The sequence below is a fragment of the Magallana gigas genome, chromosome 3 (genome assembly GCF_963853765.1).
Source record: "Magallana gigas chromosome 3, xbMagGiga1.1, whole genome shotgun sequence".
Classification (NCBI taxonomy): domain Eukaryota; kingdom Metazoa; phylum Mollusca; class Bivalvia; order Ostreida; family Ostreidae; genus Magallana; species Magallana gigas.
Window position 1 is genome coordinate 17,085,716 of NC_088855.1, and position 27,673 is coordinate 17,113,388.

A 27,673-nucleotide genomic window follows, 5' to 3' on the forward strand; every position below is an offset into this window, starting at 1 on the left:
GCTACGATTGTGACGCTTTGGGAATGTAAAGCCAGAAAATTCCACCATGACCTTCTTTTGATTGAGACAGTATCCGCCATCAGTGGACTAAGTATGGTGAAACTACGCTTCAGATTGCTAAAATAAACGACCTGGGCATGGAACAAGTAATTGATGGACGGGAAAGAGCTCACCATAAGGCACGTCAAAGAGACGACAGGGTACAAGAAAGAAATATCCTGTCACATGACTTCACAATATTACGTCAAAAGGTAACTCAAAAATAGATTTGATATATTGTTCGACTCTTTTAATATGAAGTTCTATTTGCTTACATTGCTTTGATTGTTCACAACTATTTATCAGATTTGACTGATATAATATGTTGGAATCATTTGGAAATGCAGTGAATAAAAAGAACAAACACTATCTGTTTACCTTTTATGTTTTATCTAAAAATATGAAAGATGGTGATAAACAATAATTCACAACGCTCTGATCTGGTATTAAAACTACCGAAGCAGTAAAGCTTTTACAACTTAAAACGTGAACAGTAAAATAAAGAGACATGATTGAAACTATTGCACACACTTAAGACGGAAAAAAGGAAATAATGACTTGAATCTGAAATACTGACAACCTTTATCAAATCTTACAGCACCCTGTCTATAAAAAATCAGGAAAATCAACACCAAGTATTATCTTAGAAAATAAAAACAAGATATAGTAAATCATGTGTAAATTATCCAAATAAAACAGATTTAAACATTAAAGCAAAAAAAAAAGGATTTTTTAAAAAAAGAAAAAAAAGATAACCAACTCACAACCAATTATGACCCAAAATAATCAAATGTAATACAGCAAAAACATTTATACAGCTGGCAAAATACTGGCATATACAGAAAATTGCACCTACTCAGGATAATTAAAGCACCTTGCAATAAAGTGACATATTCAAGCACAGATAGAAATAGTCACATCTTCATTGACAGAAGAATTCACTTGGTGTGAATATTGCAGCAACACAGCGGAGAAAGAGAGTTATCTTCCGACATGTTTCTCCATACATTGTCATGCACAACAAACAACATTGATAATTTGTAAAAATACACCACATTTACAAGATAAAACTCTTACACTACATGGGAACAGCAATACAATTTAGAACACCAACATACTTCACGCTAAACTTGACTCATAAAATGACCACATTATGACTGTTAAAACTCTAAATGCAACAATCGTGTTTAAACTCTTACTAAAATATCTCAAATATGATTAATATTTAATATGGCGATGATGATAAGTCTGCTCAAACATTTAAAACAGAAATGATAAATATCTCCTTGTCTTTTTGTCATAAAACTGCTAACTCTCAAAATGACAGTGATAAACGTTCAGTTGCATGCAGAGAAATTTGCAAAATATCAGAATGTTCAATGTCTTCAACTCTAGCAGAAATTTGGCTTTTCTATCAGTTTGAAAACTTTTCTTCCATATATCCCAGCAACAATAAATCTACTAATACACTGTATATCAATATTACATGTGAACATTTATAGGATGATAAATTGTTCTTGAAACACTTCATGATTGTAAATCTGTTCTATTAACAATATACTCAGATGGCAGTGTGTATCTATCCACTGAAACTTTATTGCCTATGGTGGTCAATAAGACGTTGAGGTCATTTTGTGTTTAAGTTGCCAAGTTTTCCCCACTTCATCATGATTTTTGTCCTTCACAATCAGACACACTAACATCTAGGAATGATAATGATGATAAATGATGATGCTAATGCAAATACAAACACAAGTAAGGGCAATTACATTTCAGCATTTCAAAATACATTTATGGTAGGTGAGTACAGAAAAAGAGATGCAAACATTCATCTCTAACATTAGCAGTACAACATTATTGTCATGAAGTAAAGCAAAGTGCAAAATACGGACACACCATGAATGAAAAATGACTCAACACAATATGTTTCGATAAATAACAGAAAGTTATTATAATGGGACAGTAGTGGAATGTTTCCAATAATCTCAAGTCTTTCAGATCATTTCTTACATAAAATTTGTTCACATTGGCTATAAAGTTACTGTAGACATGACTTTGGCACTATAGTTTGGTGGGATAACAGGTCCATGATTGGGGGGGCTATTACTTGCGTAGTACAGTAAACAAACAAATTCATTGTTCACAACCTTATAACAGACTAGTGCGAAAATAGACTATTCAATTCTTAATGCTGTAGTATTATGTATTATGCAGTGGGAACCATGATAATAGAATATGATTATAAGAGGGTAAAAAAGAGTACTGTTTACAGTTAGACAAGTACTGTTAACAGTCAGACAATAAGTACAGTTTACAGTTAGACAAGTACTGTTAACAGTCAGACAATAAGTATTGTTTACAGTTAGACAAGTACTGTTAACAGTCAGACAATAAGTATTGTTTACAGTCAGACAAGTACTGTTTACAGTCAGACATTTAAGATGATTGACAAATTCCAATTGCATATACTACTTGATTAACAACGTTGCAAATTTGGACTTAAACCCTATTCTTAAAAAAATGTCACACATATAAAGATTAGAGACAACAACAAAAAAACAGAATTGTGTCCCTTGACTAGTGCACACATGCAACACATCTTTGGTACATTTAAAAAAGTTTTAAAACTATTAATGATGTAGCCTAGTAGAGCTGTCCTTAATCCTCTTCCTCTGCTCTGTACATGACGGCAAGTGATGAGAACTTTGGTCCCCAGTCATGAAGGTAATCATAGTCTTGATCGTTGTCACTGCTGTTCGTGTTCAAAGAACTGAGAGAACCTGCGGTACTGCTTCCTCCTTCGTACGAGAACACCATTACATTGTCATGAGGAAGAGTAATCGGATCTTCATTCAAATCCTGGATTCGGTCAGCTATGAAAGCATTGACCTCAGGACTATCCAGGGGTAGACCTACCAAATAAAAAGGTAGCTTATGGAAATACATACATGTATATTATACAGAATGTTTAGAGCATAATAACATCTGCTGATTCAGTTAGTCAGCTAATTTTTTCTAGCAAACTATGAAAAATGTATTTCATTTCAAGCTACCTTTCTGATATTTTGTTGACAATGAAGAGTAGTAGTATCCTCTATCAAATGTAGAATCTGGTTTCCTTAGTCTGCTTATGTCATAACAGGTTTGATCTTCTTCACCTGAAAGGTTCATGTACATGCATTTGAAATAACTATAAACTTTCTGTTAACATATTACATTTGGTTGTGTATACATTTAGCGTTTTAAGAAGAGAGTGTCTTTACCTAAATAATGTAAATTTTTACTCCATGTACATTTAGAAATGTACCTAATCAAATCTATGCTAAGTTGTTGATAATCAAGTTCGCAAAATATTGCACATGCTAAATATATCATGTTTTCAGTATCGTTACCTATAAAGTGTTTGTGGAAAAGGTTTGCTTTGCCATTCTCAATCTCTTTCCATTGACTTACCTGCCCCTTCCTCATCATGGTTGACCACATTCTCCCTGATGTCATCATACTGGTCATCATAAAGGAAGGACTTCCGCTTGTCTTGTTTACTGAGAGATCGCCAGAGGAGGAACACCAAGAAAGCAATAACTGAAATAAGAAGTAACAAAAATTACACATTTATGAATCAATTTTTCAAAAAGATAAAATAAATTTAGGCCAAACAAGAATTTTTATCTTCTTAAGCCAGCATTTTATTTTTTAAATATATAATGTGGCAGGCAAATAACTAATTTTCATTGGAAGATTTGAAAGAAGAAATCAAATTGATTCATATCAAATTCCCTTTTTCAAAAAAAGATAAAAGTAATAAAATTCTAACAGAGTCTGAAAAAGCAATCATAAATAAATACAATATTTAAGAAGTTGTCGACTATTGTTTTTCCCTTCCAATGAAGAAAAGAGCTTACAGGTGACAGCCACCAGGCTGACGATGATGATCACAAGGACCTCCATCTTTATTCCGCCTGCTGTCACCACTTCTTCCACAGTGCTGGCTTGCTGGTTACAAGTTGGGCCTGTCCATCCCTTGGGGCACAGACATCGGAAGGTTCCAGGGAAGGGAAGGTTAATACAAATACCCCCAGCTTTGCATGGGTTGATTCCCAGGCAGTGGTCTATTTGGAGGCAGCTGTTGCCTACCCCAGGCTTACTACCAGGGGGACATCTAAACATGATGTAAATTTACATGAGTATACATATTGTTAATTTAACATATTCTACATGTACAATAAAATTCCTGATGATAAAAACACTTTCCTTATCTCTTATTCAGAACAAATTGTGCTAGCAAATGGGACCTACCTGCAGTCATGGGTTCCCCAGAGCGGGACACAGATTTGTTTGATGGCTTTCCCCAGGTCATGGCAGCGGGCATGGGCACAATCATCGCGGACACAGCCCATCTTGACCTGGGATATCAAGTCCACCTCTGCTGCCTCACTGTGGGCGTTCTCTTCCATCATCATGGGGAACCACTCATTGTTAATCCTGATGTCTGTTACACAGGCTGTAGAGATGGATGTCAAAATTTAATATATTCCTATTCCAAATTCAAATTCAATCAATCTGTACTCACTGTCAAGATTTATTTTTTCATGAGCATGCATATGTTTAGTTAAGAAATCTGTAAGAACATCTTTTGAATGCACATTACTCTAATGAAAGTATCCACAGTTGGCCTGCATGTTGTTCATTCAAAAATAAAAATTCATACAAGGCCTTAAAAAATTTATCTTTAGTTTTAAGGGCCAAAAATTTCATAAATTTGAAAAAGAACATTCTATTATTCAGCTTGAAATTGAACAAAAAATTGATTTATTCCCCTTTACAAAAAAGCAAAAAAATGAACTGATGCTGCAATTTTAGAGCTGATGGAGAGGTGCCAGAGAAACCAAACAATGGCTTCATTTTGGCCGAAAGCACACAATATTTTGATGAGAACTGTCACTTACTATCTCTCAGGTCTTTGCCGTGGAAGTTAGCATTTGGGCGGAACTTGACCAGAGACCCCGACACAATCTGATCCCTTTTCAGGTTGAAAAACTGACTATCATGCAGAGAACCCCATGTCTCATTGTAGTATCTACCCTCTCCACTATCCATTTTTAGCTGAAACCATCTACCAATCCTTTTCATGGAGAGACTATGCCATTGACCATTGGCTGCTGGGGCCGAAGACAGGGATATTACGTTTTCCATCATGGAATTGTCATAATCTTTCAGATTGTATATCACAGCTACATGGCCATTGATAATCTGAAAAAAATAATAACCCAATACATTTTAATTCAGACATCCTGCACTAAATCAGGTTGAATACAATGACTCAGATGAATTGTCAATAGAAATATCTGACCTGCAATGAGATGAATTCATAGGAGTTTGAAGGCAAGTGGAGAAGTACCCCTCCATCAGGATCTCTGGTCCTGAATTTTATATGCACATCTAATGTAGTTTTCTTTAGCATGTTGAAGAAGTTGTCTTTCAGCATCCATGTCATGTAGGCTTTCTTGGTAAAATCCACAACAGTCGTCTCTAAAATAATAAGAGAAAAGCATACAATGTATAATGTAGAGATGTACAGAAATTAAAAGTAAAGAAATTGTTTTTACTTTAGTGTAATGTATGCTATTCTTAAAAGGGTATATTAATTATTTGAGCAGAGAATTTTCATATATTTGAAAGGAACTTTGAAAGAAGTTTTAAATTCTTATAAAAATCTGAGATAATCATGAATAACTCTCTGCTTGGTTCTTACAAATAGCCATATTTCAAAGATTTCATATAAAATCAGTGGTGCGGGATACTGGGAACATATTATATTGAACACATGTGATATTTGAGAGAAAATGATTTTTCAACAGGTTGGCATGGATTTGATTTAGCACATTTCTTGATGTACCTCTTTATCTACACATTTGACAATGAAATGAATTAGGTGGAAGCCGCTTTCCATCAAAAACACTAAATAAAATACACATCCAGAAGTAAAGTGTTTACAGTATGCAGACCTGTATCACACTTTGATGAGCCGGGTCTTGAGGGGCGGTATCCAGGCTTACACACACACTCCACCTCCGACTGCCCGAGGGTCACCATCTGACAGACACCAAAGTCCCCACACTTTCTACCACTAATGCTGCTACAGGCAGATTCTTCTGCAGGACACCCATTAGCATGGTTCACTCCAGGGTGGTTAAAACTGGTGTACAAGTCATAGAGCTGAAAACGCATCAATACACAATGACTATAACACAAATATCATGCATTGACAAAAGATCAAGGAAAATAAATATTTCAAAATGTAATCACTTATTATGATTTGCAAAGTTTATACATAAAGATGAATTATAAAACAATACTACTTGTTAGGTTTGTAAAGCTTATAAGTATGTACATGTACACAAATAGATCATAATAAATTGTGAGTTATTTTCCTACCTCTCCATTGTGATACAAATTCCTTATGCAGCCTTCAAATCTTTCTGTGGTGATATCTTTGGGGAAGTCAGGAGTGGAGTAACGCCCACCCATCTGCATCATTTGATTGACATTGAGGTACTTGTTTTGACCCGATGTTGACCCTGTCGCCTCGCAAGGTCTCCTATCTTCCTGATTTTCACTGCGAACGTGAAACTCAGCATTTCTACAGTGGTCAACTGTCAAGGTAACTTCCTACAAAACACAGGTAAATTTAACAATATACAGTGTTCACGTTCCACCTTTATTGATCAATGGACATAAATGTAAATTGACATTGGACATTATGACTAAGGCAACATACCCTTCCTTTCCTTATGATGTGGAGATGATGCCAGTTTCCGTCATTCAAGACAGGCATTCTAGTAATGCCTCCCTTATCTTTTCCCATGACCCTAAGGGTCAATGGTCCTGTTCCATGGTTTACAATCAGTTCAGGATAGCCTTGAATCAGTGATAATGAAATGAAATCCTGTGGGTCGCCTTTTTTCATCTTGTCCACAGGGCCATTGTAGAAAATAAGTCCGCTCTCCTTCAGTGTAGCAAACTCTATGCTTGTAATGCTCTCCTCACACTGAGCCAGGGGAGGGTAGAGGGTGTATCCTCCAGAGAAACTGTGCGTTGTCTGCTGGCAACGAGGCCCATCAAACATTGGGTGACACTCGCACCTATGGAAAATACAAGTTCCGACACATCCAAAATCTACTTAGATGTGTACTTACAGGTACATGTGCAGATACTTCTAATCTTTTCTAAAAACATTTTTTTTTAACTTTCAGATTCTAAATTATGCCAGACTTACTTAACATCTCCCCAGTTGTCCTTGACACAAGTCCCGCCATTAAAACAAAAGTCAGGGGCACACTTCAGGGGCCTCGCAAAATCTCTGGCTTTACACTGGCACTCTGCCACTATCTTGGTGCCCAGCCCCACGAAGGACTTTGTTTTGGTGTTGACAACACTCGGTTTCCTCTCATCCACATAGAGGATGTTTGAGCAGCCCCCACTCTCACAGATCTCTTTCTGGCACTCATCAATGTTGACCATCACAATCTGACCCCCAGCCACTGCAGCAAACTACACACAAAGAAATGGATGTAAATAAAACATGTATCCTCAACTTCTATTACTCAAGATAAAAGTTTTTATATATCATTTTTAAAATTTATGATTTTCGCTCTAAAATATCTGTAAGTGAACAATTTCAGCACTTCTTAAATACAGGTTATACTAATATCAAAGTTCCTTGAATTTCTTTTTTATGCTTTTCATTTTAAATATAGCATATCTACATATGCTTTAATTATTGATGATACATTACCTCGTCTTTGTTCAGTGCTATGATTCCATCCAGTTTGCTAGCCGGGTACCAAGGGGAACCGTGAGCAGCATACCTTACATCAGTGAAGGGACCATTCTTCATCACACTGAAAATCTCCACGAATGACACCTCTACTCTCAACTTCTCAGCTAGGAGTCTGCGGAATTTGTCATAATGACTCAGACCCGATATGTCACTCGATGTCTCTACAAATTCTTCTGCTGTTATTCCTGTTGAATGATTAAGGCTTATTTAAGAAAAACGTATGAAAAAGCTCTAGAATTGATAGTATTTTAGACTGTTTACACAAGACTGGTAAGAAAATCAAACGTCCTCATCAATAATCACGTCCTTCCTACCTGATAATCTGACTGAGCCAGACCTAAACACGGCTTCATCAGAGATTTCTGTCACCTTTACCCTGATCGTGGCAGTGGCATTTTTCTCAGTGAACACCTTAAAGTCATGAACTTCCACCTTGAATTCAAATATTCCGGTCGGTACTCCTCTCCTCATGGTGATGGTGCCATTGATTTTACTCACACTGAATGTCAAAAAAGTTCATGGAGATAAGATATGCATGCAACATGCTGCAATACACAGAAAAATTCAAGAATTCATTTTTAGAATGTGTTAGCTTACTTGAAAAATTGATCCATCCCATTTGGATTGATCATGGTGTAGTGTTTATCGATGAAATCCCAGTCATCCGGATCATTAGCATTGGCTCGGCCGATCTCAATGTCTCCAAACATGCCTTGAATGAAAATCGTATCAAAATATTGCATAATCACACTCTAGCCAATGACAACACATTGTGTATACAGTTTTTCATATGCAAAGCATCAAAACATTAAGCATGTTGTTTTCTACTGGTACAGTTCTCTATTGGTACATGCATTTGTTTTCTATACCTTTGTAGTTGTAAACAAAGATCTCCTTGTATCCATCAGTGTGCTGATTGTTGTTTTTGTCTCCGATTTCAATGGTCAGAGTGCTGGTCCCACTCATGTGGTTGCTCCTTCCTCCTGTGTCTCTCATAATGACCGGTAGGTAGTAAAACTTCTGTTGTTCTCTCAGAAACATTTTGTTTGCCAACACAGTGCAGGTTCCATTTCCTTTTGCACCATCTGTATTAGTAATTCAAACATACATGTAGAAATTAAATGGTACCTCAGGGCCTTTAACACCAATCAATTGCAAGTTCAATGAGAGGATTCATCAAAACAAAACTTTATCATGAGAATGAAGGCAGCACATGTAGTAGTATCAAACTTTTCTACACTGAGATTCAGATGGGAATACGTAATTGTACCTGGGTCAAATATGAGAGAAAAGGTCTCATCTCCGTTGTGACATGTGGGATTCTCCTTACAAGGTGGAAGCTCAAACACAAATGGCGGACCATGAATGAGAGTATCTGGGTCCATGGCACTGAAGGTTCCCACTGTAACGATAGGAGCCGTCTCCTCCATTACGATGGGTCGGTAATTCTCTGCAAACGTTGGGGGATTGTCATTGATGTCCAACACTTTTATCCTTAACGTGGCAGTACCTGTTTGTGCTGGAATGCCTAGAAAAAAGAAACAAATGATTCATGCATTGCTTTGAAATAAACCATATTTTACAGGGTGATAAAGTAATACAATGTACTATGGAATTATGATATTTCATGGGGGCCATTTTTTGCAGATTTACTTGCATCTTTAATGAAATAATACAGAGTGTTATAATTCATCAAGAAAGTAAATTCATTAGAGAGGCAGACCCATAAAATCCATGAATATAGAGCCATTACAAATTCTAATAATTCTACAGTATAAGAGTTACTTACCTTTATCAATAGCCAAGACCTGTATGCTATAGTAGTCGTTTGTCTCTCTATCTAATGTCTGTCCATCTAAACCAGCCTGAATCTTAACATGAGCTTGATTTCCTTCCTGCTCCACATAGAATCTGTCAGAGTGCTCCCGAATTTGGAAACTGAATTAAAAATATACACTGACAATTCAGTAACATTCTGAATAAGCATTCTTTTCAAACTAATTCTCACCAAGGATATATTAAAATTAAAATTCTTTATCTTGTTGTGGTTTTTTTTTTCAAGGTTACAACTTACTAGAACTCATTATTGGGATAGCTGTCTTTATCATATGCTGTGAATGTGTGGAGCAGAAACTTTTCTGGGATGTTCTCAGGAAATGTATCAGTCTTGACTGGCTCTGTAAACTTAGGTGCCTCATCATTGGCATCAGTGACAGTAATTTCAATGTAGGCCTCATCATAATGGAGGGGGTTGTTGTCTCTAGCTCTCACTGTTAGGTTGAAAAACCTTTGATTGGGGTCCTCATAATCCACAGGCTAGAAATATACAACAAACAAAATTAATGAACCACTTAATGTCATCCATAAATTGTAATAATTTAAAGTAATTAAACATGGATGCAAATACAAACTATTTACATACAAAAGCTTTATATGAAAGTACATGTACATGTATTTCTGTAAAAAAAATTTAATCTGCAATTCTAAAGCTTATCAAGAGACATCATTACTGTTCGTTCCCTAGACGAATTAAAATCAATCTTGATAACCCCTCAGTCTACTTACCTTATAGACATTCAGGGCACCTTTATTGGAAGGCAAACTGCTGATGGAGAAGAAATTGAGATCACTTTTCAGTGAATATGCGATTTTAGAATTGTTTCCAATATCATCGTCAGTGGCCGCTACTGTGATGATCAGCCCTGATTTCTGGCTTTCTGGCAGTGTGGCCCTGTAGATCTTTTTATTGAACCTTGGTCTCTCGTCATTTTTGTCGGTCACTTGGATGGTTAGAGTGGCGGTACTACTTAAGGGAACTTTTCCCCCGTCTGTGGCTACAACAGGCAGCAGGTACTGATCGACTTTCTCCCTGTCCAGTGTTCTCGTGTTAGAGATGACCAGGCCAGTTTTACCGTCAATCACAAACAAGCTGTCTCCCGTCTGTGGATCAGCGGGTCGATTGTTCCCGAGTGTGTAATATACAGTACCATTTTCTCCCAAGTCATAATCAACAGCTCTCACTGTCATGACAATTTTGCCTACAAAGAAAATTTAATAAATTCTATATTGTCACATCTTAAAGACATCATTTTTAAACACTTAATGAAATCAATTAAAAACATTATCCAAAATGCTATAAATTTTAATACCTTTCTCCGAGTTTTCTGGAACAAAACCAGTAAGTGCCTGAGTAAACTCAGGAGTCTTGTCGTTGATGTCCTGGGGTTTGACCTTGACATATGCATATCCAACCAAGGCACCTTCTGAGCCTGGCTCGTCAACAACTAGCACATTAAACTGGTACTCAGCGTGGCCGTACGGTAGATCTCGGTCCAATGACTTGTGAAGAGTTATCACCCCAGTTCTTGGGTTGATTTGAAAGGTATCACCATACTCTGTATTCAGACTGTACCTGAAGAAGGTTTGCCTAGATGTGTCCTTGTCTGTAGCACTCACCTGTGTAAAAAAATTTCAAAGCATGAAGTTCCACTAGAATGTTCTTTTTTTTAATTTCATCTCGTCTTTGATATCCAACATACATACATGTATACAGCTGTAGTTGTAGTTATTTCACAACTGTATTATGTAAATGAGACTATGATTAAATTCGACAAAAATCAAAATTACTGCAAGCATTTCATCTCAATTATTATATGTTATTATAGGGTTAAGTATAAAAGACTATAGAGATTTAGTTTGAACAACATCTTATATAATCACAGTACGCATTTGATGATCTGAATTATTTTTTTATTATTATGGGTATAATATATAAAGAACTACAGAGATTTAATTTGACCAACAACTAAATTATTGTAAGAATTTGACCTGAATCAGGAACAGCCCTCCAGGAGGGGGTTGATATTCCTCGATTACGCTGGTGACAATGTACTCAGACTGGGAAAACTCGGGGGTGTTGTCATTGATGTCTCTCACCCTGATCTTGACTTCTGTGTAGTTGCTGTGGTAGCCATCATTGACAGTAATATTCAGCTTGTACAGCTATAAAAATGATAATATTAAACATTTGATTTCAATCACAAAGAACACATCATTATCTATGAACAGTTATGTATGTATAACCATTATGCTAAATAATTTTGTATGAATGTAATTATGATGAAACCCCCCAAAAAATTGCCTATGGAAATCATTTTTCTTTTTCTACAATACACAGATTTTTTAGGATGAAAATGAAAATGGATCTTACATTTGGTGGAGTCTCAAAATCCAAATCCTTGGCTACATAGATGTCCCCTGTTTTGGACTTGATGCCAAAGACATTGCCTGTATTTCCACTAGTAATTGTGTAGGTGAGAGTATCAGCTACAATACAACAACCAAACACATTCAACTTAATGTTTGAAGTACAGCCTAACCATGGTAAATGACAACAAGCATATGTTCCAAATTTTTTTAAAAGAAATTTTAGGCATAGTTGGATGTTACGATTAAGAATGTTTACATTTTACTGTAATATTTTCTATGTTGTACTACAGTGGGGCCTCAGATATCCGGACGCCAGATAACCGAACGCTTCAGTTTACGGACGATTTTATTTAGGAACAGATTTTTTTATACGTTATTTTGTCTCATTTATCCGGAATTCCGCGTTCCGGATCCGGACGGTCTGTTTTTACCACAAAACCCTGATTTACTACTAATCTTGCTTCATTTAACCGGACGGTAAAATTTGATGATACCCTACTCAGTACAAAAGATTACCCCTGTCAATTAAGTTTCACACCTTTTTTTAACGTGCTAGACCCTCATGAGTAGCTGCAATAATGTAGCCCTCTCCGATTTTTTATATCTGATGTTTACTGGAGAGGGCTACAATTCCATAGGATCTCCGTAATGGTGCAAAATTAAGTTTTTAATGCGACTGACTTCGGTTTGAAAAGATCGATTTTATATTTGACTTCCTTTAGACAAAATGATTTTTTAATTCAGGTTGAACAAACTAACCGTATATAAATCGAAACCAGATAAAACACATCAGCATGTTTACCAGTCGTCTTTTTCAGCAGCCATGACAATGATTCTCGCGTGATTTTATGGGGTTTACGCTTGGAGTTTTGATGTGCTTGATAACGTGAATGTCAGTGTAAATAATCGATCTTACCTCACTCTATCACTAAAACATCATTTAAGGAAATGGTATATAATGGAAAATTCATATTTACCGCGTTAATTATGTTTAAAATAGGGGAACTCCTATATTCAGTTCAAGATCCGCTCCTAAATTCCCATTGGCTGTCCCAAAATAAAACCGGTCAAGGTCAGTAAACATGGCGGACAAATTCAACTTGCGTTGTTGACATACACGAAAAATAACAGATAAATGGACTATAATTAATATTTTTGGATTAATTTATGCCATAGACATCTGCATTATTTGAGTTCAGGTAAGAAATGCAGATGTTATTGTCATTTATATATACGATTTGAGACGAAATCGTTGCGGGAGTGATTCACTCCTGCACTTGCACCATTACGGAGATCCTATGGAGTTGTAGCCCTCTCCCCCCAAAAAAAAAATCGGGAGAGGGCTACATTATTGCAGCTACCTCATGAGTAGCTTGTATAACCACACTGACTTCCCAAATCACTTTCAAAAATTGAAAAATTGCGAACAACAGTGTATCACACACATATCACACTTGGACACAAAGAATTTAGCTAGATTCGGTTATCATTATTGTCTGGTTAATATTTAATGACAAAATAATTAAATAAAGCAGAGTTCTTTATATTTAAAAACGTTCATATCAATAGACAACTCTAGTATGTGTTGCTATATGGTATGAAAGGCAAAAAAAACTTGTATCAACACTGGGAGCCATTGAATACAATTACATATTTATCATTCATGACAACAATAGACACATTTCAGATATCCAGACGCTTCACCTATCCGGACGATTGGACTTGGGAAAAGAAAGCGTCCGGATAACTGAGGCTCCACTGTATATTGCAAACAAAGAGATAATGAACTGTTCAGTCATCACAGATAAATGTTGATAAAGTGTTGGGTTTTCAATATCTTTAAAGGTCAATCTTTTATTTTCATCATGATGGTCTTCTAATAAGAAGGATTATCGATCCCAAGAAAGTTAATTAAAGGCAGTTACAAACAAAAGATTCTAGAGAGCAGGAATGTACAAAAAAAGTTAAAAAAGTAAAGAGAAATCTTCTTCTCTGTTCAAGAAGATAGAAATCTCCTTCTCTTTCAGAGCTTACCATCATCGATATCCCTGGCCTTGACTGTGAGAATAGATTTACTGCTGTCTGCTGGCTGTTCGTCCACTTCCTTCTCATACAGTAACTTCTCAAAGTAGGGAGTGTTGTCGTTCTTGTCAGCAATGGTCACCATTACCTGTGTAGTGGCTGAAAAAAAACCCCCAATATCATGACAACATTCTAAATGGACTGAGTATTCAGATTGTTCTTTTACTCATACTGAGACATCATCACAGCTGGAGAAAGGTCTACATAATGGGAGGACCTTTGTTCATCATTTAGTGCCACTAAACAAACTTATCTTTACTGTTCCAACTTTAATTTGGTTTGAGTAAACTAAAAGACACAGCTTTGCAAATTTCTGAGTAAACTAAAAGACAACGGTGTGCAAATGCTCATCAGCGCAAATGGCCTTTACTGAGAACTACTTTTTGTGCCAATAATTAAAGACATACCACTGTTGGGTGTTCCCGGAGGCTCGTGATAAGGAGTGTCTGAAGCCCTTCCGTCCTGGGCCATTACGGTGATGTAATACACTTTGAGGGTTTCTCTGTCAAATGTGTAGTTGGTGGAGATCAATCCTCTCTGGGGGTCAATTTGAAACTTTTGGTAGGCGCCATACTTATCAGGGACCAGACTGTAGCTTACCTAAACATCCATGAAATGATATGTAAAATTTTAGTCTCAATACCAATAGAGAATAGATAGCCAAACTTAATTCAAATACATGTACAAATTAACTAGGCTTTAAATATTTTGAAAACCAATTACATTTTTTAAAACTGAAAATTTATGTCATTTCTTACCACATTGTTTGGTTCCTGGAGATCGGGATCCACAGCTTTGACTGTTATAACAGACTGGCCAGCATCTTCATTTTCTGGAACACTGCCTCTGTAGGAGTTACTCAGAGTGGGGTCCAATCCTTCAAACTGTGGCTGCTTGTTATTCATGTCCAGAACTTTAACAGTGATCCGGATCTCATTTGACAGAGGAGTCAGTCCCTGATTCTAAAATTATAAATTTATTTCTGCATCAAAAATACCAAAATTGTGTACTCGGCCCTAAATTTATTAAAATTCTTTGGTACTGTATTTCTGACAAAAAATCAAGTTCAAATTAAGATTAGAAAATGAATATATTTTTTAAAATATCTATAAATTGGCATTTCCATAAAGCCAATAAAAAACATTAAGTAGGCAAATTGCTTACTGTGACTCTCAGCCTGAGTGTATAAAGGCTCTTCACACTGACATCCAGTTGGTTGGCCACCTTCAACTTCATGGTCCTGTCTTGGGAATCTACCCTGAAATCTTCAACCATCTGCTGGGAATTGCCATTGGAATCAACTAGGGCAAAGCTAACTCCATCCAAAGGAGGGTCAACATGGGATGTGGCGCTAAACGTAGCTATAGGGTAACCAATAGGGGACGTCTCATTGACCAGGTAGGTTTGACCTTCGTAGTTCTCATTCCAAGTGGGAGGGTTTTGATTTCCAGTTGTCAAGGTAATTGTTATGGTGGCATTTGAGGAGAGAGGAGGAATTCCTTTATCTTTGGCCATTACTCGAAGCATGATTTTCTCTTGGTAATGCTGGGGAAAAAATGTCAATTCTATCATCATTTGTAAGAAATAAAATTTCCTTTGCTTCAAAAACAAGACTGAATGCAAAAATGAAAATGATACTGGCTAAACATCAGGAAATGCAAATGTACATTGGGAAATATTTTATCCCATATCATTTTTGCTACAAATACATTTATCATAAATATTATTAAATTGCCTTACCGGCACAGTTGAGAGAGATTTTTGAAGATAAAGCCCTCCAGTGTCTGTATCCACTCTGAAATATTCCCCAGGGTTATCTACCAGCGAGTACTGCACTTCAGCATTTATTTCTTTGTCCTTGTCTACAGCTAGAACTCCCATAATTCTCTTGTTGACACTCGTGCTCCTCAAAACTGTCTGCATGTATGACTCTGTATCAAATAATGGGGGATTGTCATTCAAATCTTTAATCTTAACCCAAAATGTGCACAGTGTGTTCAGTTGCTGAGATTCCCCATGATCCTCTGCTTTTATAGTGACCGAGTAACCACGCAGACCAGCCTCACTTTCACGGTCAAACATCTTTTTGGTATAGACAGTGCCATTCTCTGCGTTCACCTGGAAGTTTTGTTCTTGGTTGTTGGGTGTCACTACAGAGTAGGTGATTTTACCATTTTCTCCTCTGTCTGGATCTGTGGCTGTAACCTTCATTAAACAAATGTATAAGAATAAACACATAATGAATCTTCCCCTAAATTTTGAATGCATCAAATGAGAGAGTAATATAAGAACATCATCTCGGACAGTCCTTTTTCTCTGATCAATTGTACTTACATCAACAACTCTGGTTCCGGGTGGTTGGTTCTCTAACACAGATGGAGCATAGGTACAACTAGGGAAAGTGGGGTTGTTATTGTTGATATCCATAATCATGATGATGACAAAGGAGCTGCTGCTGAGACGAGGGTAGCCCCCACAACAACTTCCGTCATCATACGCCGTAATATTCAGGACATAACTTGGGATACTGGGTGGAATGGCATTGGTCAAAGTTATTATTCCTGAATTTGGCTCAATCTGGAACAAATTTTCTGCATTCTGGTGTTTGGCTGAAAGAGATTGATACAAAATACTTATACACATTAGTTACTATGATAGTATTCACAATTAATAGATTTCAGTCTTCCTTTACATTATTAACTACCATTTAAGTTCACTTACGAGAGAAGTAGTACTTGATATTGTCTCCATCTGGGTCCACTGCTTGTACTGTGGTCACGTAGCTCCCAGCTCTCTGATCTTCTCGTATTTTAGCCACAATGTCATCCTTTTCCTCACTGAAGACTGGGGCCTCATCATTAATGTTAGTGACATACAAGACAACACTGGCCTGTCCAGAGAATGATTTGTTACCATGGTCTGTGGCCCTGACATCAAATTTGTACTGACGGTCTGCTCTGCTGTCGTAATCCAGTTTCCTAAAAACAAATATTAAATAAATGGGATTTTCCAAAAGCAAATAATTATAGTGAAGTCTGATTTAGCGATTTGTTTTCTATAAAAAAAATTCACTTACTTTGCTACCCTTAAATCCCCAATGTACTTTCCAGTGATATTGTCTCTCCTTGTTTCAATGACAAAATTATCATCGCTGACAGTATATGTCAACTCAGCATTGGACCCAGAATCCTTGTCTGTTGCAGTCACTACGATTATCAAAAAGATGCCATGTGACAAATAATCTTGCATTCAATTTAACGGACTGAACTGATTAATATTGTCATTTTTTCCATCAGAAAATGAGAAATGCAATAACTAGTGACTTGTCCAACAAGTCTTACCTGAAAAAAGGAGGGAGTTGACAGGTGTGCCTTCACTTGTGACATTGGTGTAGGTAGAGAGTTCAAAGACTGGAGCATTGTCATTATCATCTTCAAGGTATACAATCAGCTGCAACATAGAATAAATAAGTTACTGGGCAATTGACATTTTCCATATATGTACCAAAATCCAAAGATGATAGAATAGATCTAAAATCAATTAATATCAAAAACAGAATTTTGTTTACAATAAAATACATTTATAAAAATGTGCCAGCAATATTCAATATTGATTTGTTATAACTGTAACTCTTTACATCCGATTTGTTTTTTAATACAATTTTAAGAAAAGGGCATTGAGACTGCCATTGCCATAACCTTAAATTCATCATAAGCTATAATTATGTTTTACTGAACATAAGTTATACCTGGGAGGCACTACTAAGCCCTGTAGATTTTTCCGTTCCCACAAGCTTGAGTGAATAAGAGTGAGGAGAAGTTTCATAGTCCAGACTCTGTAGAGCTTCGATCTCGCCGTCCGAGTTGATGGAGAACACGGAGCTGATGTAGCCACTACTGTCTGTGAGCTGGTAATCCACCACTCCTTTCTCAGACTTGGACTGGAAAGCTTTGGCTTGGACGATGAGAGTTGTGCCTTCAGACTGCAATCTGTTTTACAAACAACAAAATTGTAGAAATATAAATCATAAGATGCTAACGATAAAAACTATGTTGAAGAGGTAAAATAACTCTTTTGTTTACAGAATATAGAATGCAGCTGTATATTTTTGCAATCTTTGCTATCATCACACCTGTTTGAACCACTACAAAAAGCTTTTTAAATAATAATTTAAGTACCATAATCAGCATTTTATGTCAAATCGTGTCCAAGTCCCTTTAACTTGACCAATTTGATTATCAATGAACTTTAATAGGCTTTTATTTTTTTTAACCAGAAATAGCACCAGCATCACAGATCTGTATTAACTTTTCAGAAGGCAGGGCAGTATACATTTATAATAACACAATATATGTGTAAAATAGATGAGCTCAAATTCCATACACACCCAACAAACAAGTGCTCTAAATAAATTAGATGAATCTTTTGCAGAACAAATAAAGCTATAATTGGTATATAAAATCTAACATCACTAGAAAAATCTATAATGTAGCTTCCAGTTATTTTCAATTCCCCTATATTGGGGGATGGGATTTATGGAGCAATGAGTTTTTTTCCATAACACAATTTACAGTAAGTGCAGCTGTATTTTACCACGATACCATCATCTGCTATAGCACTGTTGAAATCTACCAGGCTTTACAAATCCATGATAATGTAAACAAATTGCTCACACTCAATACATAGAGAGGGTTGAGTTTCTTTTAGAATTTTGCAATCACTCTACAAAATCCTCATAAGAAAAGCATCATGCTTGCAAATTGCTGTGGAGTTGAGGTGTTACATTTACAGAAAGAGATAAACTTGATAGCTAGAGCAGATCTAATGTGCTCAAATATATTTCTACATCAGTGTACTAGAAATGAAGGATGCATATAATTGAAAACTGCGTGATCTTCCCTTCAACTAAGAATCTAATTTTAGACACTGAGGTGTTAACTTTCTTTCTAAATGCAAACTTGCTCTTTGTTCTTAGACAACAAATAAAATCCTTATTTCCTCGATATCAGTTTTTTTAGTTTTGCAGATTGAAATTACAATAATAATTTTATTACCGTGCTCTTCCTAGAACTTTGTACTATCTGAGAGAGTCACTGCATTTCATTAATATAGCAAAATATTCTGTAAATTGATTTAATATCATATATTTTGAGGAGAGCAGCCAAAAGCACAGCTTGTGTGTTTCTTATCTAAAGCTAAAAGGTACTTCTCCTGGAGAAAAGAACCACATGGAAGGAAATGAAAAGTTATCTAAGTATTTATAGTCACAAGACCACATACCACTGCATCATTAAAAAAAGCACCAGCCTGACCTAACCCAAACTGATAAGGGTGTGACAGTTACCCATAAAACACATCACAAAAACTGCTAAACGGCAACTCCTATTTTCTAATTGCTGACTCAGTTAATAGAATTTGGCCTGTATGTATATGTATGAGAGTTTAAACAGTGCCAAATCTAAAAATGCTCTTTTTAATCTTCATTGCTAAAAACAAATTATTTGGCCGATATATATTTTACATTGTATAACAAATTTCTAGTCCTGCACAACCAGGTATTCAATACATACAAACACAAGAATCTTCTAACTACGGTATTTGCATATATACACTCTATCCAACAGCAAACACATGCATTAAAGACTGGTGCTGCAAAAAAATGAAAAACCACCAAAAACTCAACAGTTAAAAGAACACTAAAAGAACACCAAAAGATGCAAGTACCAGTGTATTAAAGTGTAAACCAGTTATTGTGATGTCTTTGTTTTGGGATAAACCAGAGATAAACTAGCTCCCAGTGATATACACAGTTTTCACAACCGAGCATATGTACAAAATTGTCCATGCATTTGATACATGTTAATTTGCAGTGAGAAATAATCGTGAGGTAATAAATATCTCAAAAACCTTGCAGAGTATTGTAACATGCAAATAAGATTGGTTTACTTTGAGTAAACTATGTTTGTCATGACATTTACTATATGCTCGTTTCCTTACTTATATCCCGGCTGGTTGTTTTCCGCGATAAAAGCTACATATTGCTCTCGGTAAAACTGTGGCGGCCTTGATCCAACCAGCACACTGACCACCATGAAGTTGGACTTCTGGACCCCGGGGGCGGCAACGTCCTGAGCCGACACCACAAGGTCGTAGATCTGACCGGGCTCGAACTGTCCATTTCCGCTGACTGTTGTTACAATTCGACCGAGGCGACCAAAGTCTCCTTCTATGTGCTCTATGGTAAACTTTCCTTCACCAGCTACAGAGTAAATTAAACTTTATTGGTAAAAGAACAAAATACAGAGACATGCATTGTTTAGTTATGTACATGTATAATTAAATTATCCTTAATTTGCTTAGAACTATAAACAAAAGTGGTGGAATCAAACAGGTTTTCTTTAAAAAAAAAATGTTTTGGCAAAGAAGCCTCTAGACAGTTTTGAAAGATATTATTAATGTTGAGGAATATTATATCTATCATCTTTATATCATTACCAGACTCAAGGTTGTAATGGATGTCTGAGTTTGTGTCAGGATCTGTTGCCAGGAGCTCATACACGAGTTGCCCGACTCTCGGATTGACAGGCACTGTGGCCAAGAAAGGGCGGGGCTGATTCACAAATCTGGGTTTCTCATCGTTTACATCTGTTACATTCAAATGCACAGTCCATATCTGGACATCTAAAAATTTAAGGAGATTTTTTCATCAAACAAGATGATAAAATACTGAAATAGAATATTCTTACACTTCATTTATAAATATATTATATTACATGCATAATTTAAAGCAATCACGATTCATTATATCGCTCAGAATTTGTCACTTGTTTATAACAACCCTGTTAACAGTATCACAAACAATTAAGGTAAATACATCGAACTGCATCAATTCTGTTCTGTTAGACATAAAGGCAATCCTACACGATAGTTGTATTTATGTGTATGGCTAAATACTGACACAAAGAGTATCAATAATACCCTTGCAGAAGTTTCATCAACACAGCATAATAGCTCATAAAATGAGCCTGTTCAATCAACAGATCTGGAAATTTTCAATTACTTTATGCCAACATGTTTCAAGGCATCCAACACTTCCATTTCAATATTGCATCATCATAGTTGGACTTGATCAGTGTGCATTATTGATGTCTGTGATATAATTGCTTTCATTATTTGAGTGCATTAGAATGTGTCCGACTGTAGCAGAATGCTTTGTTTCTAGACTCTCTGGGTTTGATCAATACATCAAGAGATGATACTAGTGGTGCTGGACCATCAATCCTTGCAAGCCTCCTCCTGGTCGATACAAAAGCAGAACAGAGTGCTAGCATTCAAATTCTGAGCAGAGTTTTTTGCAGGACTTGCAAAATTGGCACTTGATGCAGCAGAACTGAACCATGAAGCTCTATTGCTTAACAAAATTCTCATCAATATTTTGATAAATAATTTAGAGTTTGTAGTGATACTAAAACATAAATGAAAAATATGAAAAACACATTTTCTGCCTTTCTGATCAATTAAGGATTGCTCAATAAGACTATAAGGCTCATATTTCCAAGAATCTTACCAATTTAATTTTGTTTCTCTTTTAAATATACGGTTCACAATAAAGAGACCTGAGCAAAGGAGAAGGTTTCGGGATAGAAGTAATAATTAGAACCATCTTAACAAGATCGAGCTTGGACTTTGGGTAGTTGTGTCAAACAGCAATGTGACATAGGCCTGTCTATTTCATTGCTGGCCACTCAGCCACGGTTCTTTGAAATCAACAAGATTTGTCTAGCTTTTGAGCTAAGACTGCGCAATCGGTGCATATTTCGCTTAAAACTGTGTCATTTTTAAGTTGTTTTGACACATGAAATAGAAAGCTACGTCCAACCGAAAGTCCAAGGTCTTGTTAAAATGGTTCTAATACAAATGCATTCTTCTCTATACACAAAGATCATCTCACACTTTAGTGATCTTTAATTAGTTCCTGAGTTCGTAAGAGAAATGTGCATGTTATTATTGATTGGTGACCCTATTCAAAGAGTTCCACATGCCTGCGTGTGATGGCCACTGAGTTTATTTTCTTCTGTCACATCCAGATCAATTTATAAGGTGACTCTTCTTGACTCGCACACAATCGATCAAGACATTTCTTACTATGGGGAGAATGTTTTCTATCATGTATGAGACCTTTTTTCTTTTCATTAAAAGGAAGAAAATTAATTATTCAGTTTTCCATCTTTAATACTTTTTTTCATCAATACCTGGTACATGTATTTCTGAAATATTGCCTTTAGATACCTGTTATCTAGATCATACATTTATTTTACACACAACTTAGAAAAACAAGCCTTAATTGTCATGTATAATTAATATTGCAATAATCTTAGACTAGCATCACATATATGTATGATGTATTAAGTATTATTTTGGAGAAAAAGATGGATTTCATGCCTGTATCTTATAAAGGGAAGGAAAAAAACATCTTTACACTTGACTAGTATTGTTTGTACCCTGAAGCAGGTTCTTGATTTAATGCCTTAAAACAACATGTGAAAGTTATTGATTTTTTAATCAAAATTGTGAGTAAATTTTCTCCACGCAAGTCTTGTGGGCACATTTAGGTAATTTGATTTATTGGACATCATAGTTGCAGAAAGTTAAGATTGAAAATCATCTTCGAATCTTGCCAAGATTTTACGCAACATTTTCCCCCACAAGTGTTCAGAAAGAGATCGGGTGACATGAAGAATGTGATTGATGGCCAAAGACCTGTTCTAGTCAGGGGTCTCCTGTGCAGCATGCAGACCTCAAAATCTAATTACCATGGTAATTAGGACTCCATCATAAGGGTTCCCATTACAATACATCAAATCAATTATCAGAGCATGTTGGAGAATAATCTTGAGCTCTGAGCAGACTGGATGAAACAAGGGGCAAATCTAAAGAACACAGGGATGACTGTGGAATACAACTTCTTTGATCTATGATTCATCTTCAGCTCAATACTACTTGGTGTCATTTCTCCTTCTAATGGGAAGATTAACAGCGTTAGAAATGGATTTATTTCTGCAATATAAGTCTATTGATTAACAATGTGTTCAACATTGTAAAATCTATAACTTTCAATCTTGCTCAAGACAAGAAACAAGGTTAAATGGGCATTTACAACTGGACATGAATGAAGTTTTTACAGAGATTTCATCACCATCTACAATATAAAGGTCACAGTACACATATCTACACTGTCCTGAGTCATTTACAAGGGCAATATACATGTTTTGACACTAACACAGTATACTAGATGGAAACCAGAGAGTATTTCTTGTGACAGACACAAGGAGATACCAATGTTGGTTGTTACATATGTTCTTTACTGGCACACTCTGGCACAACGTACAGTCAATTTAACAGTTAGATCACGTAAAAGTATTATAAAGTTCAAACTTCACTCCTTTGCAAAAACACCTAAGTTAAAACAGTACCTTTAACCAAATTTGCAAAGAGTGATATGAAACAATGTAAGAAGACTGGGCATTGACTTCCCTTGTGTTTACACCTGGATTTGGTCAAGCTGACACATGCAAAGTGGCCTTACAACAAAACGCTTTCTACCTAATAATTAAAGCAGTTATAAATGTGTCAGGTGCAAGCACCCATTCTTGGATGGTCATAGAAATCCTCATTTCCATCATCAACAATGAAAGGAGGGTGAATTTCACAGCTCATAAATTACTGGAGTGTTTATGGCACATGGCACTAGTACCCTGACAATTCTGACCCCTATCTAACAGCTGTAATTGCTCTCTGTAACCCTGAGTGACCCCGAGCTGTTGTTTATACTCTAGCTTTCCTGTCTAGACTTTGCACCATCCATTAAACCACTGTATAATCTCTGCAGTCACTGGTAAATTTCTAATGCATTTAAAATTTGTCCCCCCATCCCTCCTTCAAAAAAGTCCTTTCCCAAACAAATTATTTTTAAAAATTCCTACCACTTTATCAAATTTATTCTCACTTACATTCATTAAGGCAATTAATTCTCTTTTGTCTTAACATGTTATCTTGTTAGTCTTCTCATTATTGTAATGAGTGAATTGAAATACCCTCAACAAGAGATACTGGAGTATGACTCAGGGAAATGTTATGCAACACAAAAATTAGCATGCCACATGTCTGATTTAGAGATAAACCCTAAATAAACTCCTATGCAATAAAAATGCAGGCTAACTTCACATAATATCTAAATGCCCAAACTGTCAAACACATTAAAAAAATTCATGACATATTTCTTTAATATAGAATTTTATAACAGATTGAAATTTCTAAATAAAACAGATGCCGCGGTATTTCTGGTGTCCATCATTTGTAACTCTTGATGTTGAAAGACCTGTTTTATAGTGACAATTACAAAGACTGTCAATCTAACACAAACTATAAAAGACAGAGAGGTGGGTAATTATAGGCCTGTGTCGACCCTAGGGCTCTGAGCTACTTCTATCTGCTTTGTAAAGGCCCTGTAGGAGGTCTAGATAATCCAATTCTAGAAACCTGGCTTTCCAGTTTCAAAGAAAGATTGGAAGACTCATTACTAGCAGAGACCGACTGATGTGATGTGTTAAAAGGATTACTCTCTCCCACCTTCTCTCTCTCTCTCTCTTCCCCTTTCTTTCTCTCATTACAAGATGGTTACCATATAATCTATAAAGACTTGTAAATATGCAGAAAAAGAGTGTATAACAACTGAAAAGTAATAAAGTACATTTTATAAGCCCTTTATGCATGGTTTGTATAAAATTGATACTACATGTACCGTAATTATTTCACATCCAGCAACTCGGTGAAAGATGCTTGTCAGTGATCAATATTAAAATTGCACGCATGCATTATATAGCAGCTACTAGCAATTAACTCACACAGCATACATTAATTTCTACCCCTGTTTGAATATTGTAAATTTGAAATGGTAAATTGTTATAAATAATTTGAAACAGTAATCAATAAAATGGATACATTTTTTTCCAATTATCGATGTCATATGTTCAACTTCCCAAAAGTTAATTAATTGTTAATAATGAAGAGGAAGAAAACTAGGCCTATCTATCATACAGAAATAAAATTTTAGGTCAATTGTTTTAAACCCCACTGACCATAGGCATATTACAAACCTCTGTTTCTGTGAGGTAAAATTCTGGATTTCAGAAATGTTTCAAATTGAAAGATTGCACATGAGCATACATACATAAGGCAAAATTCAAAATTCAACAAAGAATGGATTCTATAAAATGTTGTATCTAGCATAAAATGGTATCTATCAAAGCATTTCTTAAAAATATATGCATCATAATTAAAAGATGGTTATCTATTAGACATGGTTATAATATATTAGAATTATAGACATTCCTATCACGTCTATATTTCCATTTCTTTCAATTATTTCAAAGAACTCGTTATACCTTGAGATAGCGATGAAGTGATCTTGAAGCGAATGGTGACATTTCTATGTCGTGGGTTCTCATAGTTAAGGGTCAGGCCATTTTTTAGGTAGACATTTCCCCTTGTATCCACTTGAAATGATTCAATAGAGTCATAGAGAATGGAGTAGAATTCAGTTCCTGCGGGTGGGGGAGGTTTCGAGGCAACACCGAAGACAACTGTTCCGGCGGTTTGATTTTCTAGAACCACATACGTTTTTTCTACTGTCATGATCTTTGTTTGTCTTTTTGAAATCTGATGGAATGGTCTAAACTTGAGGGTACTAGAGAGGACATGAATCGAAACAAACGCAGAACACTGATTTCCATTGGTATCTGTTGCAAACACTTTTAATTTATGAAATCCGGGATGTACTTCTTTTAAGAACAAAAGGCCAGAATTTGGAGTTATGTAAAAACTTGAGGAGTCATCTAAACTGTAAATTATCTTATCATTATTTTGATCAGTAGTTGACACTTTCAGAATGCTATTACGAGGTGCATGTGTGATGTCTCCTCCAACTGTGGCGTGATAAACCTTTTCTGAAAATTTTGGAATGCAGTCGTTGGCATCTATAACTTTGATTTTTAAAATAGTTGATGTGAAATCTATATGATTTATCCAAGCTTTTAAAATAAAAACATGTTCCCTATCACTGGCATGAACTGTTTCACTTGTAGTCAAAACTTTCACTTGAGATCCAGCTGAGGAGTCTGTTGATTTTAATACTTTTAATTTAAAATGTTTCGATGTGGGTTCCAATGTGAATTTTGCTGCATCAAAATGGATTGATATGTTTTCATTCCATCTCACTTCTGAATCAAGTGGCAAATTCTCTCGAATCATTCCATGAAATGTTTGACTTGTAAATGATTTCAAATTCCATGAGGTACTGATTTTTAGATGGATTGTGTCAAAGAATGGATCTTCTAGATTATCATTTGATTGACTCAATGTGAAAGATCTTCCAGCATGTGAAATAAGTTCCTTTTTCGTTGCTAAACTTCCATCCTTAGAAATGTCAAACAGAGAATTTGCTAGCTTGTCATTGATGCTGAATTCTGCATGGCTGGTGGAAAGTTTTGTAATAAAAGAATTCACTGGGATGATAAAAGGAATCACTAATGAATTGGTTTCTCCAAAAGCATTGTTGATACAGCAAAAATGAATTATTGTCAGATAACATATCACATACGCACTGGGCCCATTCCATCCCATTGATTTCATGATGTTTCTTTAACCTTTCTTACATCTGCAATAAAAAAATCAAAATTTAAATGTGTTAAAGCAGAAAAGCATATATTTTGCATTCTTCAATTTCACCCACACATATTATAAGAAGCCCTAGTCAGTAAATTGGGAAAAAGTCAATATATAGATCTAAATGTAACCTTCATATGTCAATAAATCAGCATTAAGAACACTACTGCAGTAACGTTTACATTCAACTTAATCATATGAATAAAACGAAATCCGATTTGATGAAGATGAAACCTCTCTGTGCAACAGAATCTTGTGCAGCTCTTGTCCAAGTATCTCAATAACTGAATAAACTACGGATTTCCGAAATGTCGGCTTAGCGAAATCTCACAACATTATTCTAAGAGAAGCACGTCGTTAAAGCGATTTGATAATTATGTTTCTCACATCTTTATACTGACCTTTAATCTCAATTCACATACACATTTTAAATCCATTTTGGCTTCGTATCCTAATACCCTTTTAAAAACATGCTCAGGTGTCAAATGAGTTTGGCTATTCCATCAAACTCCTTTGGAGGCGCATTTCCTGAAATACAATGCGCATGCAATTACCATATTACAATACCTTAGTGTTTGTTTGTTTTAATTATCAAAGTTGTTTTTAATTTTGATCACTTTTGGATTTAAAAGCCAATTATTTAAATCCATTCCGATCATACATTGCTAAATTAAAATCAAAATGGAACAGCCAATGGGCGGGATCATGTGCACAATGAAGCGAAACGATATTAAAGGTGCGTTTAGTTTTAAAACAGATTATAAACAAATCTTGTAGATG

At 35.8% G+C, this 27,673-nt stretch overlaps 1 protein-coding gene across 2 annotated transcripts; it reads right to left on the reverse strand.

Moving 5' to 3' along the window:
* Nucleotides 1–410: 410 nt before the first annotated feature.
* LOC105320603 (neural-cadherin) lies at nucleotides 411–27,492 on the reverse strand. Of its 2 annotated transcripts, none has more exons than XM_011418604.4 (36): nucleotides 27,295–27,492; nucleotides 25,615–26,885; nucleotides 20,666–20,851; nucleotides 20,168–20,429; nucleotides 17,919–18,159; nucleotides 17,512–17,620; nucleotides 17,247–17,376; nucleotides 16,892–17,148; nucleotides 16,505–16,779; nucleotides 15,911–16,375; nucleotides 15,335–15,715; nucleotides 14,929–15,132; nucleotides 14,578–14,770; nucleotides 14,123–14,269; nucleotides 12,090–12,205; nucleotides 11,708–11,881; nucleotides 11,029–11,335; nucleotides 10,445–10,917; nucleotides 9,954–10,195; nucleotides 9,669–9,817; nucleotides 9,150–9,407; nucleotides 8,749–8,964; nucleotides 8,477–8,591; nucleotides 8,194–8,378; nucleotides 7,835–8,064; nucleotides 7,316–7,590; nucleotides 6,818–7,181; nucleotides 6,475–6,708; nucleotides 6,045–6,255; nucleotides 5,390–5,568; nucleotides 4,986–5,289; nucleotides 4,336–4,540; nucleotides 3,942–4,198; nucleotides 3,493–3,621; nucleotides 3,093–3,197; nucleotides 411–2,951 (listed from the first exon to the last, which is right to left on the reverse strand). In XM_011418604.4, the coding sequence occupies exons 2-36, from the start codon at nucleotides 26,858–26,860 to the stop codon at nucleotides 2,698–2,700; spliced, it is 9,078 nt and encodes a 3,025-aa protein (XP_011416906.3). In that variant the 5' UTR covers nucleotides 26,861–26,885; nucleotides 27,295–27,492; the 3' UTR covers nucleotides 411–2,697. The 2 variants fall into 2 exon arrangements, with proteins under 2 accessions (XP_011416906.3, XP_065934772.1); XM_066078700.1 differs by lacking the exon at nucleotides 27,295–27,492 and adding an exon at nucleotides 27,025–27,106.
* Between the last annotated feature and the right edge of the window lie 181 nt (nucleotides 27,493–27,673).